Source organism: Bison bison, unplaced genomic scaffold, assembly GCF_000754665.1.
Source record: "Bison bison bison isolate TAMUID 2011002044 unplaced genomic scaffold, Bison_UMD1.0 scf7180017864224, whole genome shotgun sequence".
Classification (NCBI taxonomy): domain Eukaryota; kingdom Metazoa; phylum Chordata; class Mammalia; order Artiodactyla; family Bovidae; genus Bison; species Bison bison.
This window is the reverse complement of record NW_011494796.1, coordinates 1,913,566-1,931,775: the sequence shown is the minus strand read 5'-3', so window position 1 is coordinate 1,931,775 and position 18,210 is coordinate 1,913,566. Positions and strand designations below refer to the sequence as shown.

The 18,210-nt window shown below is 43.8% G+C and overlaps 1 protein-coding gene across 2 annotated transcripts in view; it reads left to right on the top strand.

Moving 5' to 3' along the window:
* Positions 1–4,033: 4,033 nt before the first annotated feature.
* Positions 4,034–18,210, top strand: part of GABRB3 (gamma-aminobutyric acid (GABA) A receptor, beta 3) — a 91,310-nt gene continuing 77,133 nt past the window's right edge. Inside the window, exon 1 of one of the 2 annotated variants that reach the window (XM_010845806.1) lies at positions 4,034–4,248. In XM_010845806.1, coding sequence (XP_010844108.1) covers positions 4,043–4,248 — 206 coding nt within the window. In that variant the 5' untranslated portion in view covers positions 4,034–4,042. The remainder of the gene's footprint in view (positions 4,249–18,210) is intronic. The other variant, XM_010845808.1, reaches the window with a different exon arrangement.

Below are 18,210 nucleotides of genomic sequence, written 5' to 3'. Positions count from 1 at the left end.
AAATCCTGTCTCCTAGGAAACCGATGCTTTTAATCAGGGCCTCCCAAGTTCCCAGTGCCAGCCTCATTCAGTGGTTGGACTTGGACATAAACAGAAAGCTGAGTGCTCTCAGGGTGGACTGTACCTGAGTCCTCCTCCAGTGCTGAGGTCAAAGACCAAAAGCTTACTTCCCTACCTCTACCTTATGTTCCCTGAGGAGTCCATGATTCCTGCTTTTCCCCTCTAGCCCATTGCCATCTAGATCTCTGTGGATTCCTGGAGCTTTTACAGTCTCAAGCTCTCTTCTTTTTCTGAGAACAGACTCAAATCCAGTGCTGGCAGACTTGCCAGTCCACATAGATTGCATCTCCTCATGGCTATGTTCTTTGATCTAGGACAGATCACTCCAAACCCGGAAACCAGCAATTTGCCTGGGACCCCTTGGAGGAAACAGAGCTTTACAAGGCGTCTGTCTACAGAGAGCTGTGCTAAGTGTCTGCAGGATGAGGGGCTTTAGTGGTACCATAGTTCTTATTCTTCCCCTTTAAAAGAAAATTCCTGGAGAAGGAAATGGCTTCCCACACCAGTGTTCTGGCCTGGAGAATTCCACAGACTGTAAAGTCCATGGGGTCACAAAGATTCTGACACGACTGAGCGACTTTCACTCACCTGAAGAAAGCTACTGTACATGGCTGCACCCTCCCTTCTTGGGGACGTCTGTGCAGACCTCACCCACTGGGCTGGTTTGTCTGTGTTGCGTGGAACCCCACCAGAGCTGAGAGGCTGAGCTCCATCCTAGCGGGAGACAGCCTCAACTTCAAATCCAAGTTCCCCCAGTTGCTTGTGTAAGTGGGGGTGGGGAAGCAAAGTATATGAACTCTCCAAATGTTTCCTTCTTCCTAAGGTAATGAGAACAACAGCAATCCCTGCCTTGTATTTAAATAAGATGATCTCGCACAAGGCCTGGCCCTTGTTGTCATCAAAACATGTTAGCTGCTGCTGGCAGTGTGAACGGTGTTCCCTAACACCCCTCCCAGGAGTCAGCGCCGTGGCCCCACAACCGCCCAAGAGAGCAGAGGGGGCTTGTACCCATGCAATCACCTCTCCTTTATCCGCCTTTATTCCTTCATCTGCCTCTTCTTTCTCTGCAGGAGAATGAGGTGAGATGCTGAGTAGTGTCCCACTGAAGTCCCAGCACCCTTGTTTTCCAAGGCACAGCCCATGCAGCAGATTTGCATTTAAGTGCTGCTACCTTTTATCCCTGTGTTTCCTAAGCTCTCCTGTACCTCAGTCCCGTCAAGTCACTCAGCAAACACCCAAAACCAGAACTGAGCGGTGCTGCTAACGCTGTGGAGAGCAGCAGAACTCAAAATTAGACCCTGCTCTGAGCTTGCAGGCTGAGTGACAGCTGGGCTCCCAGGGCCAGCTGACACATGGCTGCGCCTCCACGCGCATGGCAGCCCACGTGAGCACCAGCTGGAAGGGAGATGGCAGAGCGGTGCTAGACTTCACGACTCGGGCGTGGGATGAGGGCTTAGAAACCAGGGGAGAAACAGATGAACCTCTTCTATTTCAAAAGAAGGCAATTCAGAGACTTATATTTAAATTGAAAATCCTTTAGCTGCTCCTTCTAATTTACCTCAATCTTGTTATGCCACCAAAACTTTGCATGCTTCACTTAAAATGCATCACCTACATTTACTGATGTTATGGTAGTGCTGGGACATGATTGTGAACTTCACAGGCCCGTCCACATCCTGAGGGTCTGCATCAAACCTACTACTTGTGGCTTGCTAACCAAGATCCCTTTTCTCTGTCCGCCCTCATCATCCCCCAACAGGATCTCCCACTCGCTGAGGGCTTTGCTCATCATCCCTGTTACCCACTGAACTCACCATTGCAAAGCTGATCTTCCTCACCCACAGCTTGAATTTAAAACATAGGTTTTATTATTATTCAGGTATGGCAAGGCCAACAGATAAGGAGACAGCTCTCATTGAAAAGAGAGTTTGTCACCAGCAGACACCAAGAGGAGGGTGCATGTTAAAGCATGAGAAATCAAAAAGTAAAAGACATGGTTGATACACGTGGTTATGTCACTTGCTGCTTAGAAACCATCAGTGTTCATTGGCTTTGGAGCCAGTGTTCGAGTTTCCCACTTTCTGGTCACTGCTGCAGTCCAGCCTTGCCCAGCACTCTGTACTTTCCCCCTCTTGCACCCAATGTTCCAGCAAAACTGCACTCCTTGGGGTTTCTCATCAGTTCAGTAAAAGCAACAGTGCTTGTGTGACTTTTCATTCCCCTGCCTTGTGTCTAGCTGACCAAGGCTTCAGTACCACCTGCTTTCTGAGGATGTTTAATTGGTGGTGGGACTTTGTGTATGTGTGTGTATGGGGGCTTCACACAGTTAATCCCAGGCACAGACCTTTGCCATGGAAGTGAGCAGGAAAAAAATGCCTGTTTCTTCGCATCCACTCAAATGCTAACTTTCTTTCTAGTTGCAATAAAGCTTCAATAAAGGGCTTCCCTGGTGGCTCAGACAGTAAAGACTCTGCCTTCAATGCAGGAGACCTGGGTTCGCTCCCTGGGTCGGGAACATCCCCTGGAGAAAGAAATGGCAACCAACTCCAATATTCTTGCCTAGAGAAGTCCACAGACAGAGGAGTCTGATGGGGTACAGTCCGTGGGGCCGCAAAGAGTCGGTCATGACTGAGCGAGTATGAATAGAATAAAAAAATATAACAAAAAGGGCTCCTCAGGCCTTTTGCAATTTTTGCTTCCCCCTCTCTGATTTTTTATGAGCCCACTGGCTTAAACTTTCTTTTGTTTGTAGTTGTGAAGTATGTATTAGTTCTGTCTGTGACAGCACCTGGAGAGGAGTGCGGGTGTGCTTTGTCATTCTGGAGGCTCCTCTGCTCCAGCACTCCTGTGGCCAGCAACAATCAGTGACACGGGCAGCTCTGAGAACTGCCCTGTGAGGTGGCGAGAAGAACTGGATGGGATGTCAGGAGACCCATGTATGGGAAAGATCCTTCAACTGGCTTGCCATCTGCCCCTCACTGCCTGCACAGCGGATGTGCTCTGCCGGTGTGGAGCCCATGTGCTCCTGCCTGTAACAACAGTAATTTCTTCCTCCCTGGCTGGAGAGTTTACTGACTCCTTTGGATTTTCAGATTGGATCCTTCCACAATGCAGTTCAGGATGTCCCATGACCATGAATGGGTTTTTAGACTTGATCACTCTGAACTTGAATAGTGATTGCCGAAAAGAATAGAAATTTAAAAATAGAATTTCCATGCTCAGCCTCTGATTTGTCTCCCCCACCCCACTTTCTTATTTCACTAACTACTTTGCAAAACAAAAACATGGGGTCACCTGCCTATTTCGCTGCTTATTTTGTGGGGGTTGCACCTAGTCTAGTGCCTCCTCCCACATCCGGCTTTAGTCCTATTTTCTCTAAGTATCTTCCTCTAGAGGTGATGACAGGGCCCGATTAGCATGTAGTAATGGCCTTGGCAATCTAGAAGGAAAGGGAAATATGACACGTGATGCAGAGAGACCTCCTGCAGGTCATCCTGTCCCCAGCTGGTGATTTTTTCTAGAGGATTCCATCTACAGCCGTGCAGAGTGTGGAAGGAAGGAAAGGAAGAGTCTAAACTGCTGAGAGTTTGTAGCCAGGACTGGCGTATTGTTGGCTGCTCAGGCATAGGTATGCCTGGTGGGAGGAGGAGGACCTAGGCTAATGCCTGGGTTCCCTGCCAGCACTCTAATTTTATGATGACTTTTTTTTTTGGCTTTTATTTAGGGTGTCTCTTAAATGCCAATTTGTCTAGTCTGCTTCTTACCTAAATAAAACAGACTGCTTATAGACATGATGTACACCTGTTAAAACCAGTGTTTGCATTTACAAGAAAGCAACCACTGCTTCCTAACCCTGTCCGAAAATAACCCATTTCTCATGGATTCCAACCTGAATTGGGCCAGTTGTGGAGGAAACTTGCCTGTGGTTGAACACAAACTCCATTTTTCTTTTCTTTTTTCCCCCCAGGATTACACCTTGACCATGTATTTTCAACAATACTGGAGAGATAAAAGGCTCGCCTATTCTGGGATCCCTCTCAACCTCACGCTGGACAATCGAGTGGCTGACCAGCTCTGGGTGCCTGACACATATTTCTTAAATGACAAAAAGTCATTTGTGCACGGAGTGACGGTGAAGAACCGCATGATCCGCCTCCACCCTGACGGGACGGTGCTGTACGGGCTCAGGTCTGTCTGCCCTGTGGGCTGGGTTCATGGTTGCATGGCACGTTGGCCTTGAGTTTTACTGGAGTTGATTATATTAAGTGAGGCCATGTCCTCCGATTAATTAAGAGACATCCATGAAACATTCTGAACTCTGAAGAAGAAGAATCTTATAAATCTAAGATTCAGAGCATTACTGTTACTATAAAGCAAGGCTGTTTTTCAAGCAAGTGAAATTGAGATTGATTGAGAGTTGGATTGAGTTGATGTAATTGGGCTATAAGAACAGATTCCCTCAGGATGGATTTCCCATATCATAACCACAAAGGCCTACAATTAATATCACCTTCCTACTTTAGAGGCTTTCAGTAAAGTTTCCTAAAGCCATTTGCAGACTTGAAAAAAGGTGTACGTGTGCTGACATACGGTATGGTCTCCACAGAGCTTTATGAAGTGGCGCCACCAATGTTTATGGGGATGAGTAAATATGAGGCTTCCTGGTGAGAATAACCTCTCGCCAGGTCTCATAATGAAGTCTCGTGAATTCGGAAACCAGAGCGCTTGCTGTCTGGAGCCCTGAGGATCCCTGGGCTTCCCGGGTTATCCTGGAAGCCACCAAGCCTTCCCGTGATGTTCCACCACTGCTGGTTCTTAGTGGTTTTGGTTCTTAGTGGTTTTGACTTCCAGGGCATGGTGACCTTAGCAGTCTGTGTCTCGTGTTGACTTAGCACTGGTTTTTGTTTTGTTTTAGAGTGAGTGTGTCTGCCTCACAGTCAGGAATGGGGCACAGGTGGTTATCTTGGAGCAAAGGTTTATCTCCAAATTTTGTGACTCTTCTTTTAGCATTTAATTTACTTACGGCTGCGTAGGTCTGTGTTGTGGCACACAAGCTTAGTAATTGCAGCTTGTGGGCTCTAGAGCATGAGCTCCGTAGTTGTGGTGCATGGGCCTAGTTGCTCAGCAGCAAGTGGGAGCTTAGTTCCCAGGCCAGGGGTCGAACCTGGGCCCCCTGCATTGGCAGGCAGATTCTTAACCCCTGGACCACCAGGGAAGTCCCTGTTGTGAATCTTTGACTAAGACTCCAACAGGGCTAAAGAGTAATCATAATAATGTGTATTTAAATCCATACCACTGTGAACTTCAGTGCTTCGGGAAGAGTAAAGGGAATTATTTAACACTGCCTTAATTGGAAAACGTTAAGTAACTTCCTCAAAACACCAGTATATAGAATGAGATTTGGAATTTTAGCAAATATCAGACTTAACTGTAAGAGAAAAAAGTGGCACAGGTCAACTAAGCCATGGTGTTACTCTAAAAAGAATCTAGATAATGTTTCCTTGGGATATTTTCAGCATTTTGTGTTTTTGCCTGAAAGTGAGAGATGTGGTTGAAAAGTTTTGAAATTCTGACAAGTAAAAAAATTGGTCATTCAAAAGATTATCCAGAGGCCATGTAAGCATAAAATAGGAAGTCATGTCCTTCATTTACCTGCCCTCCCTCCCCAAAAATGTAGGTAGAAATGGATGTGTGCGTGAACGTGTGTGTGTGTGTGTGAGAGAGTGTGTGTGTGTGTACATGTGTGTAGTGGGGGCAAAGCATAGGAAGCAGATATCAATGAAAATTGGCTCGGCCTTCTTGGCTTCTTGCTGCTTGGGTTCTCTCCATTTTTATTTTTATGTTGTTTATTTTCTCACCAGGGTTAGAGTACATTTAGTGTATCTAAGAAGAAAGGTTTCACTCTGTTAGGACAGTATCTGAGTCCACTCAGATCGCTTTAACAAACGCCCACAGCAGACACTTATTTCTCACTCTCTGGAGGCTGGGAGTTCAAGATCAAGGTGCCAGCAGCTAGTGTCCAGGGAAGGCCTGCATCTTCATTCATGCCAGGAGTCTTCTCACTGTATCTCCACCTGATGGAAGCGCTGTGGGGTCTCCTTTATTAGAGCACCAATCCCATTCATGGGGCTTCACCCTCATGAACTAAGGCTTCATGTCCTGATACCACATTGGGGTTCAAGTATGAATTTGAAGGAACATAAACATTTGGACCATAGCAGACAAGATGATAGAATATGAATTAAAGAACTGTAATTAATTTCCAAACTCCATTTGAAAGTGTTGGAATTCAACCATAAAACAGGCAAGAATAAGAAAAACCAAGAGATTAAAATTATGTAACAGCTAATACTGACTGTAAATTATAATATAGAATTTAAATAATAATTAATAATAAGCTATGGGATCCTTTTAATAGTAAACTTTTTACAATTATCTAGAAAAACTCTCTGGTGAAATTTACTCCAGCTGAGCTATTTAAAATCCTAAAAGATGATGCTGTTAAAGTGCTGCACTCAATATGTCAGCAAATTTGGAAAACAGCAATGGCCACAGAACTGGAAAAGGCCAGTTTTCATTCCAATCCCAAAGAAGAGCGATGCTAAAGAATGTTCAAACTACCGAACAGTTGTACTCATTTCACATGCTAGTCAGGTTATGCTCAAAATCCTTCAAGCTAGGCTTCAGCGGTACATGAAACAAGAACTTCCAGATATACAAGCTGGGTTTAGAAAAGGCAGAGGAACCAGAGATCAAATTGCCAACATTTGTTAGATCATAGAGAAAGCAAGGGAACTCCAGAGAAGCATCTGTTTCACTGACCACATGAAAGCCTTTGACAGTATGGATCACAACAAACTGTGGAAAACTCTTAAAGAGATGGGAATACCAGACTACCTTACCTGACCTCGGAAAAACCTGCATATGTGTCAGGAATCAACAGTTAGAACCTTACATGGAGCAACTAACTGACTGGTTCAAAATTGGGAAAGGTGTAAGACAAAGCTGTACATTGTCACCCTTTTGGTTTAATTTATATGTAGAGGCTTCCCAGGTGGCACAGGAGACGTAAGAGATGTGGGTTTGATCCCTGGGTCAAGAAGATCACCTGAGTAGGAAATGGCAACCCACTCCAGTTTTATTGCCTGGGGAATCCCATGGACAGAGAAGCCTGGCAGGCTATAGTCCATGGGGTCACAAAGAGCTGGACATGACTGAAGCAACTCAGCATGCATGCATGCAGAGAACATCATGTGAAATGCCAGGCTGGATGAAGCCAAGCTGGAATCAAGATTTCCAGGAGAAATACCAACAACCTCAGATTTGCAGATGACACCACCCTTATGGCAGAAAGTGAAGAGGAACTAAAGAGGCTCTTGACGAGAATGAAAAAGCTGGCTTGAAACTCAACATTCAGAAAACTAAGATCATGGCACCTGGTCCCATCACTTCATGGCAAATAGATGGGCAGAAAGTAGAAACTGTGACAGATTTTATTTTCTTGGGCTCCAAAATCACTGCAGATGGTGACTGCAGCCATGAAATTAAAAGACGCTTGCTCCTTGGAAGAAAAGCTATGACCAACCTAGACAGCATATTGAAAAGCAGAGACATCACTTTACCGACAAAGGTCTGTCTAGTTAAAGCAAGGTTTTTCCAGTAGTCATGTATGGATGGATGTGAGAGTTGGCCATAAAGAGTGCATTCTTGGCTGAGTGCCAAAGAACTGATGCTTTCGAACTGTGGTGCTGGAGAATACTCTTGAGAGTCCCTTGGACTGCAAGAGCAAACCAGTCAATCCCAATGGATATCAATCCTGAATATTCATTGGAACGACTTATGCTGAAGTTGAAGTTCCAATATTTTGGCAGCCTGATGTGAAGTGCTAGCTCATTGGGAAAGACTCTGATGCTGGGAAAGATTGAAGGCAAAAGGAGAAGACGGTGGCAGAGAATGAGATTGTTAGATAGCATCCATCTAACTGACTGACTGACTCAAATGGACAGGAATTTGAGCAAACTCTGGGAGATAGTGAAGGACAGGGAAGCCTGGAGTGCTGCAGAATTTGGGGTAGCAAAGAGTTGGACAGGACTTAAGGACTAAACAATAACAACCAAAGTGAAATTTACATTCATTACACATCTCAAATAGCCTCTTAAATCAGTAAATGGATTTCCAAATCATACTGTTTTTATTCAAATGGGCTTTACAGGGGGCTCAGTGTTCAAGAATCTGCCTGCCAAGCAGGAGATATGGGTTGAATTCCTGAATCTTCCTGAGTCAGGAAGATCCCCTGGAGAAGAACACAGCAACCCACTCCAGTATTCTTGTCAGGGAAATCCCATGGACAGAGGAACCTCGTAGGCTACAGTCCACGGAATTGCAGAGTTGGACACGACTTAGCAACTGAAGAACGACAGTAGATCTCAGTATGGACTACCCTGGTGGCACAGTGGAATGAATCCGCCTGCAATGCAAGAGATGTGGGTTCTCTTCTTGGGTTGGGAACATCCCCTGGAGAAGGAAATGGCAACCCCCTTCAATATTCTTGCCTGGGAAAACCCATGGATAGAGGAGCCTAGTGGTCTTCAGTCCATGGGGTCACAAAAGAGTCAGAGATGACTTCGTGGCTCAGTAACAACAAATGTCAATACAGCCCCTAGATATTTATTTAGAGCCTCATATTTTTTAAACAATTCTTACATGTGGAGCTATACAGGCTGTCAGAAAGGAAATTAAATAACAGACCATTTTCCACATGTGTTTATCAGCTATAATGTGCCATCTAAATTCCTTTGAAACTGGCTAATCTAGAAATTTCTGCCTTCAGTTTAAAAAAGCTCACATAGCTATAGAAATTAATTTGAATTTGAAATAATTTGAATTTTTGGACAGAAGGCACATTAGTGCTTGAACATACTGATAATTTAATTAAATTCATCTAACTACATATTCAGTGTTATCCTGTGTGAAATGAAGTACCATTTATATATTCCACAAGATATTCTCAGGCACACTATATGTATTGTGTATTTCGATAACATAGTATGAATGTCACCCTGCATCCACCCCTTGGTAGGGTTTCTTAACTTCCCTCTCTTCTCTTTTTACTGTTGTACTTTCTGGATCACGCTGGTGACATGGCGAGAAAAAGATGGCCAGTGTTTGTATCCTTTTAGCAAATAGGTCTACCAGTGCCTGGTCCTGGAGGGGGTCTGGTGCAGCTGAAAACTTGAGTGGATTAAACCCACAAGGAGGTTCGTGGAGCACTGGGCTTGTCAGTCTCCTGCTTGTAAAACACTGCTCATGAAGGCTCAGTCCAACAGAGATTACTTTCCTACTGGCTGTGTCCTAAGAAGCTAGTTGACCTGTGTCCCTGGAACCTTAAGGTTGAGTTCTTCTTTCCTTTGGAGACTGGGATTGACCTTCACCTCGAGTATCCTGCAGTTGCTCAAGCTGGTAGGTTAGTCACCATTTAGCTCCTCTGGGCTCCTTTTCCCAGATGTGTCTAGCCATCACAGCAGAAATCATCAAGGGCTTTTGCTTTATCAAGAGCAGAAGAGGATCTCTGGCTGGGGATGAGCTCTCCATGATGCGGGTTTGTACATCATCTCAGACTTATTCTGGGAAGTCGTTAATCCATTCCTCTGATGACTGCAGAAGTAGTCAGTCACAAAGATGCTGGCGAGGGACCATGTTCATGTAGTGATAAAAGGTTGTTTTAAATCATGAACTCCTTTTCAATGACTCTTACAACCCCTATGTTGGCCTGATACTACCTTGAGATTACCTGCTTGGCTCAGCTGAATGAGACAGTGAATCAAACCTCTGGTACTCATCACCAGATGGGGTAAGGGAATGCTCTGAATAGGGCATACATGCCATCTTAAAATAAGACTTGGGCTGTTGGAAAATTTCCTTTGAGGAGCCAAACCTTTTTAGGAACTAGGAGGATCTTGGCTGCCAAGAGGCTCACAAGGCTTGATCCTGTTCCTAAGACAATCTTTCTGTTTCCTTTGGTGCCAGGCTGAACTTCTCTTGCTGTCTGTCCCTCTCCCATCTTCCCATCTTCTTTTTCAAGTCAACCAATCACCTTATGACATTGAATATCTTACCTGCCCCACTGAGAGTACTTTGTAATGTGATCTTTTCTTTAAGCCATGAATTTTGTGTCTTTGGACCTTTTATCCTGATGCTAGGAGTTGGTAATGATTTCATAAAATTGTACTTGACTTTCTCTGAAAAGATCCTGGGAGTCTGAGGTTGAGTCATCTTCATCAAAACAATGTAGCCATGTTGTGCCTGAGAAGCTTACTGCAAAATTTATTGGAAAATATCTTGTGAAATTCCTACTTGCTGTTGAATATGACTTGAAATTGTTAAAGTTGACATTCCTGTACTTAGAAAGTTCATGCAATGTTAAAATGAACCTAGAACTTATTTCAGGAGATTCAAATTAAGTCATCTCACTGGTTTGACTGCTATCTTTTTCCAAAACAGTATTTTATAGGGTGGTTCTGGCCAAACACCTTTTTCTCCCAGGAAAGCTGTAAGCCCACACAATTAGTAACTTCCCTGGTGGCTCATATGGTAATAAGTCTGCCTACAGTGCAGGAGACCCAGGTTCAATCCCTGGGTCAGGAAGATCGCTTGGAGAAGGGAATGGCAGCCCACTCCAATCGTCTTGGCCTGGAGAATCACATGGACAGAGGAGCCTGGCTGGCTACAGGCCATAGTGTCGCAAAGTCAGACAGGACTGAGTGAGTCACACTTCCACAGAATTAATAAGGCTCATATGATTGGAGTGCAGGTGTGTTTAATTCCCAAACTCTTGTTTAGTCATTGCCTCCAAATTACTTTCAGCTAAGTAAGAAACATTGATAAATTGCTTTCCAAGAGGGATTATGCCAATCTTTACTCCCACCAACAGTAAATTACATGCTAGCTTTAGGGTTGTAACACCTGCTTTGAACGTCATCATTTTTTAGGCTACTGTAAATAATCTATCAATATATTTACTTCATCCCTTGAGGATGGAGAAAATCACCTGTCTTTAAATTTGGGCTCATAAAATCATCTGTTCTCCCTAATCATGTTAATTCTTCCCCTGTTTTTAAGAACACTTTCATATCTTCACTTCAGGCATCACTCCTCATTCACATTTGATGATGTTACCCTATACCTTAATTAAAAACACAGAAACGTCTTCATCTTGCCATTTACAAAGGGGCCGTCCCACATGCCTGCTTCTCATTCTGTGCTTCTCTCAAAGTGGAAAGTGGGTCCCTGAGCATTTCAGGAGTCACCTTCACCTTGGCATCCTCTCCCTCTAGAGGGTTTGGCTCCTCCCATCCTAACTGCTCTCGTTTTACAACTGTCCTTTTCTCTCATCGTGCCTGCAGTGTGCATACCTTCCTTCTACTCTTCAGAAAGAGTCAATAGCCTTGGCACATGCTCTTTTCTTGATGCAATATGTTGTTTCTAGATATTCATGTTTTTAGCATCACAGTGTAAATATATTATTGAAGGCAGTTCACCTGGTCTTACTCTGGTCACCTATGCCTTTTTTATTTCACTCTCTTGTTTTACTTTATTTTTATCATAGCACTTATCTATATCTGACATGAACTTGTCTGCATTTCTAATTCACTGACTCTGTTCCTATCCCTGATGGTGGGGAAACCACCATTAGAATATAAATTCTTTGAGAAAAGAACCTGTTTCTTGTTTATTATTACATCCCAAAATCTAGAGTAGGAAAAAGTACAGTATGAGGATTAAGCTTAATTCCAATTCTTCTTTCTGGAGTACTTTATTTTTATATTTTCTATTTAGATTCTTAATCTATCAGAATTTATCTTGGTGTACGATTGTGAGGCAGCTGTCCAGTGTTTTTACTTCTCAAATGGTTGGTTAGCTTTTTTTTGCAGTACTTACCAGTTTATTCTTCCACATGAGCTTTAGGATCATTTGCATTCTCAAAATTTCTAAAAATATAATGTGAAATGTCAGTTGGAATTATGCTCATAAATATGACTTTGAGAAGACCAAATGCTGAATGGTGGTCAGTCTTTCCTACATCCCTGTGGCACGTGTGTTCTTGCATGCTTTCAGTCGTGGCTTTTAGTAAAATTTTGTCATTTTATTAATAGACAATCACTCATTTCTTTCTAAGATTTTTCCTGTTTCTATAAGTGTGGAGCTGTTAGGACTGGGATCATTTTTACATTATCTTTCTAACTCATTGGTATGTGGGGAAACTATCCAACTGTTTGTTTATGGCTGTTCTTTGTTGATACATTTGCCCACTATCATATCTAGCCAGGCTAATCTTACTGTGTCTAATTATTTAGTAAATACTCTTGAGGATTTTAGTCTTATAATCATATTGCTTATAATGGGTTTTTAATCTTCACTTTTATTGGTTTTATTCATGTTTCTGTTTTATTTCATTGGTTTCAACTTCCAGAAAATGAAAAACAATTGGGGATAACAGTGTGCAGCATTCCCTGGTTCTTCGTTATGGTAGGAGTGCTTCTTGCAAATCATCAGGAAGGATGATTTGCACTCTCAGTATAATGTAATTGTAACTCATTCTTTTACTTCCATTAAATACAGACATACGTACATACATACTCTCATTTTCTGGGAACTAGGTCATGAGTTGAATAACAAATATCACCAATTTATGGAATTTATTTTCAGCAGCTCATTATAAATCAGATGGCTGACCCTACATGGCTTTTTTACATATCAGAAATAAGAAGAGACTTTGTTAATTCAATTTCTAGATAGATGATCATTTTCCTTTTTTTAGCCTATAACTGTGATGTATAATTTCCTACTGTGATCTATCCTTGAATTCCTGAGATAAATCCTATTTTATCATGGTGGGCAATACACTTAAGAAATTATTGTTTGCTTTGCTCATGCTTAATTTATAATTCTTTTAAAAATCTGTTGACAGCCGGTTTATTGGTGTAAATATATCTTGTGATCTAGCCAGTGTGGTTTTGTTTGTCCCCCACTATCCCCCTAAATACTGTTAAGTGAGGTATGAGGTTTTGATTTTTTGGCCACAGGCATGTGGGAGTCTAGCCGCCACCCCCCCTACCAGGGATGGAACCCCCATCCTCTGCATTGAAAGGTGATCTTAACCACTGGACCTATAGGGAAGTCTTGTGCCACTGTTTTAAGAATAGTCTTTTCCCATCTTTTTGTTATACAGGACTTCTTAGTTCAATGTCTAATATTAAATGCAGACTTAGAATTAATATTTTCCCTTGCATGGCCCAGCCCCATTTTAGGCTGGAAGCCTGTCCTGGCAAAGGAAGGATGGTTGATTTCTCAGCATCTGTGCCTCTGCTTTTCCTCTGTCCCCTCCCAGCCTACCTTGATGACCTATATATTACCTCCTCTGGTTTTGAAGGTTTATTTGGAGGCAGGTTTGGAGGGAAAATAAATAAGAAAAATATTACTGGAACTGTACTGTTTTCTCTTGGTTTCATGCTCTTTGGACCGAGAGCATATGGGGAATTGGCTCTGTTCAGAGCTTTACTCCAGGAGGCCCCTTGACCAGCACTGGGGGTGGGGAGACTGAGCACAGGATACGTTTCTATTCTATGGAGTCCCTTGGAAAAATTTCCTTAGTTCTAGGGCTCTGTCCTTCGTGGACACCTTCCATCTCTCCACCCATCCATGCAGCCCTGGTATATAGGATTCAGGAGTGCTGCAGGTCCTCCCTTTTCCTGTGGAGACCCTGGGTGAGCCCCAGGAATCTGCCTGCTTTCCTCAGATAATACCCAAGCCCTGTTCAGTCTCCACTGTCCCACCACCCGCATTCCAGGTGTGCCACATCCACAGTTCCTTCTAGAGATCAGCTGGAAGACACTGATCTCTCTTAGGGAGGGCTGGAAACTCTACCAAGAAATCTATCCCCAATTTAGCTGCCTCTCCTCATTACTGTGACCTCTATTAACAGTCATAACTTGGACAAAGATTCCAAGAACCATGAGCCAATTCAATGAAATTCAGTAATAAATTATCCAATGGTTAGGTGATAATGTTGGGTCTTCTCCCACATTTCTAATGTATATCATGTAGATTCTATTAAATATATTAATACATTAGATCTCTTTGTGTTTTGACATAATATGAATCAAGAAGATTTCTCTGTATTTATATGTTCTGTAATAAATTATATCATATGTTAAATCTCTGTTCCTAAATTGAGTTGATATTCCTGTAAGTATTTTAAAATTTACCTGTAGACATATACAGTTGACCTTTGAACACTGTGGGGGGTTTGGGGCACTGACCTTCCACACAGTTGAAAATCCGCATATAACTTTTTAGTTGTCCCTCCATATCCTTGGTTAAGCATCTGCAAATTCAACCAGCTGTGGATTGTTCAGTGTGATAGTGTATATTTATTGAAAAAATTCTGCATCTAAGTGGACCTGTGTATTTCAAATCCTATTGTTCAAGGGTCAACTGTACTACACATAAAATGTTTTTGTAGATGCATGGTACTTTGAAAAGCCTCTTGAATGTCATTTTCCACCCTGGCACACATGGCTGTAATTTCTGCTATACTTATAGGTATCTGTAGATTCTCTAGATTTTCTTCTTACATCAGTCTTAAAAATTCATGTTTTTTAGGAAAATATCCTTTTTATTTAGACATTTAATTCATTAACATGCACATATGCATTACCTTCTACAATATATTGTTGCATTCCCTTCTTCATTTGTAATTATGTTCAGTAGCATCAAGAAATATTTATCTATTATATATATGTGTGTGTGTGTGTTTATATACATTTTAAAGAGCTAACCTTTAATTTTTCATCATAATTCTGTTCATTAATTTGTGCTTTACCTTTGTAAACATCCGCTTCCTCCTATTGCTTTTAAAGCTCTCTTTATTGAGGAGTGATGTCAGCAAAGTGGCAGACTAAGAAACTCCAAGTTTTTATTTCTCCACAGAAGCATCAAAAAACAAGCAGAAGCTGTCTGAACCAGCTTTTGGGGAGCTCCAGAATATATTCCTGGAATATATTCCAAGGCTTATAGCAACCAACCAAATGCCAAATAAAGAAAAACCTATATTCAAAACAGTAGGAAAGTTTTGTGGCATTTTCCCCTGCCATTTCCCCATCCCTTCCCTGGTGCAGGGACAGTTTTGATCTCAAGCAAGTGGCAGCTCAGTTACAAGTTCTCTGGCACTGGAGGGAGCAGAGCAGATCTTTTTTATGAACCATTATATGCACATGTTCTGTCTGGAAAACACCCAAAGGACTGAAGCAAACTCAAAACACAGAGACGAAAAGAGGCAGGTACTACTCATAAAGGCTTCAACATGTCTACAAACTCATAGATGTCTAAGGCAAGAGATATGGAGTGGAAATATAGCGTAGACCAGCTGAGGCCCAAAAGAGAAGTAGGGATGAGACACTTTGGAAAATTAGGTCATTCAAAAAACAGCCATACAGAGTCAGGATCAAGATGGCAGAAAAGTTCACCTCCCTCCAGAGAAACATTGAAAATACACCTCTAAGTGGAACAATTCAAACAAAACAGCTACCAAGTGCCAACAGAAGACCTTAGACATCTGAAAAGGCAAGATAACCTCCATGTGACTGGGTAGGACAAAAGGAAAAGTAAAAAGAAGGAATCAGGATGGGGCCTGTGCCCAAGGGAGGGATCTGTGAAGGAGGAAGATTTTCTACATCTTGGGAAGGCGGCTCACCATGGGAGAAAGTGCACTGGATGGAGGGGGAGTTTTGGTGCCTGAAAAGGGGAAGAGCAGCAAAGGGCTCGTGGGAGGCAAAATGGGGAGTAACCTTCACAGAGGATTGGCACCGCCATTCTGTGTTCCTCAACTTCTCTGTTGGTGAGAGTGGGGGTTGGGTCCTGAAGCTCAGACTCCAAATCTCAGCCACAGGGAGAAGACGAGGGTTAGCTGAGGAAACAGCCTGAAAAGTTCAAGAGTTAGGATGTGGCAGTGGAGGGTGTACTAAGAAGGTGTCTGGGCTTCCAGAGAAGCAAGGCACCATTTTGGGAGGTATATGAGGAGAGAAGTGGACCACCATAAGAACTTCTTTCCCTGTGAGGACTCCCAGGCAACAGGAAACCATCTACAGGAACTCCAGAGGTGGGCAGGAGTTGCCACCACCACCATGAGCTCCAGAGGTAGCCACTGGCTGTATCTTCCAGACCCATAGGCAGAGGCCAGGTCCTGCCCCTGCTGTTCTGAAAGGGTGCGGACAGCTTCCCCCACTAGGAATCCTGCCAGTAGGTCATGGAACCCACCCCTTGCTGACCTGGAAGGGTGCAGACAGCTTCCCCCACTAGGAATCCTGCCAGTAGGTCATGGAACCCACCCCTTGCTGACCTGGAAGGGTGCAGACAGCTTCCCCCACTAGGAATCCTGCCAGTAGGTCATGGAACCCACCCCTTGCTGACCTGGAAGGGTGCAGACAGCTTCCCCCACTAGGAATCCTGCCAGTAGGTCATGGAACCCACCCCTTGCTGACCTGGAAGGGTGCAGACAGCTTCCCCCACTAGGAATCCTGCCAGTAGGTCATGGAACCCACCCCTTGCTGACCTGGAAGGGTGCAGACAGCTTCCCCCACTAGGAATCCTGCCAGTAGGTCATGGAACCTACCCCTTGCTGACCTGGAAGGGTGCAGACAGCTTCCCCCACTAGGAATCCTGCCAGTGGGTCATGGAACCCACCCCTTGCTGACATGGAAGGGTGCAGACAGCTTCCCCCACTAGGAATCCTGCCAGTGAGTCATGGAACCCACCCCTTGCTGACCTGGAAGGGTGTGGAAAGGTACAGCTACTAGGAGCTCCAACAGCAGGACCCAAGACCTATCCACACTGTCCTGAGAGGGCAAGGATAGCATCTGTGACTAGAAAATCCACCAGCGAGTGCCAGAAACCTGTTTCACTGTCCCAAGAGGACACAGATAATTCCTCCAACTAGAAAATCCACCCACAGGTGCCACGACCTGCTCCACTGTCCTTGGGAGCATGCAGAAAGCTCTTGCTACTAGAAGATCCATCAGTAGGACCTGCCTTGCTGTCCTGGGAGGGTACAGATAACTTCTGCAACTAGTGAATCTGTCAGTGGGTGTCCAGACCCTTCCCTGCTGTCTTAGGAGGGCACAAATCCTCTCTCTATTAAGAAGTGAAGGGGACTGTTAAGAAGCGAATGCTGGGACCCACTCTGCAGTCCCAGGAGGACACAGGTAGCTACCCCCACTAGGAAATCTACCCCGAGGAGGGGCTGAAACCACAGCTGAGCACCCAAGGCTGGTGACTAAGGAAAAAGAGCTGAAATCTCTTCCTCAGAGTGCTGTGCACTGTGGAGTTACACCTCCATTGCAGCTTCTTAAATTCAGTTCAGTTCAGTCGCTCAGTCATGTCCAACTCTTTGTGACCCCATGAACTGCAGCTCTCCAGGCCTCCCTGTCCATCACCAACTCCCAGAGTTTACCCAAACTCATGTCCATTGAGTCGGTGATGCCATCCAACCATCTCATCCTCTGCCATCCCCTTCTCCTCCTGCCTTCAATCTTTCCCAACATCAGGGTCTTTTCAAATGAGTCAGCTCTTTGCATCTGGTGTCCAAAGTATCGGAGTTTCAGCTTCAACATCAGTCCTTCCAATGAACACTCAGGACTTATCTCCTTTAGGATGGACTGGTTGGATCTCTGTGGAGTCCAAGGGACTCTCAAGAGTCTTCTCCAACACCACAATTCAAAAGCATTAATTCTTCAGTGCTCAGCTTTCTCTATAGTCCAACTCTCACATCCATACATGACTAATGGAAAAACCATAGCCTTGACTAGACAGACTTCTGTTGGCAAAGTAACGTCTCTGCTTTTGAATATGCTATCTAGGTTGGTCATAACTTTCCTTCCAAGGAGTAAGCATCTTTTAATTTCATGGCTGCAATCACCATCTGCAGTGATTTTGGAGCCCCCAGAAATAAAGTCTCACACTGTTTCCCCATCTAATTGCCATGAAGTGATGGGGCTGGATGCCATGATCTTAGTTTTCTGAATGTTGAGCTTTGAGCCAACTTTTTCACTCTCCTCTTTCACTTTCATCAAGAGGCTCTTTAGTTCTTCTTCACTT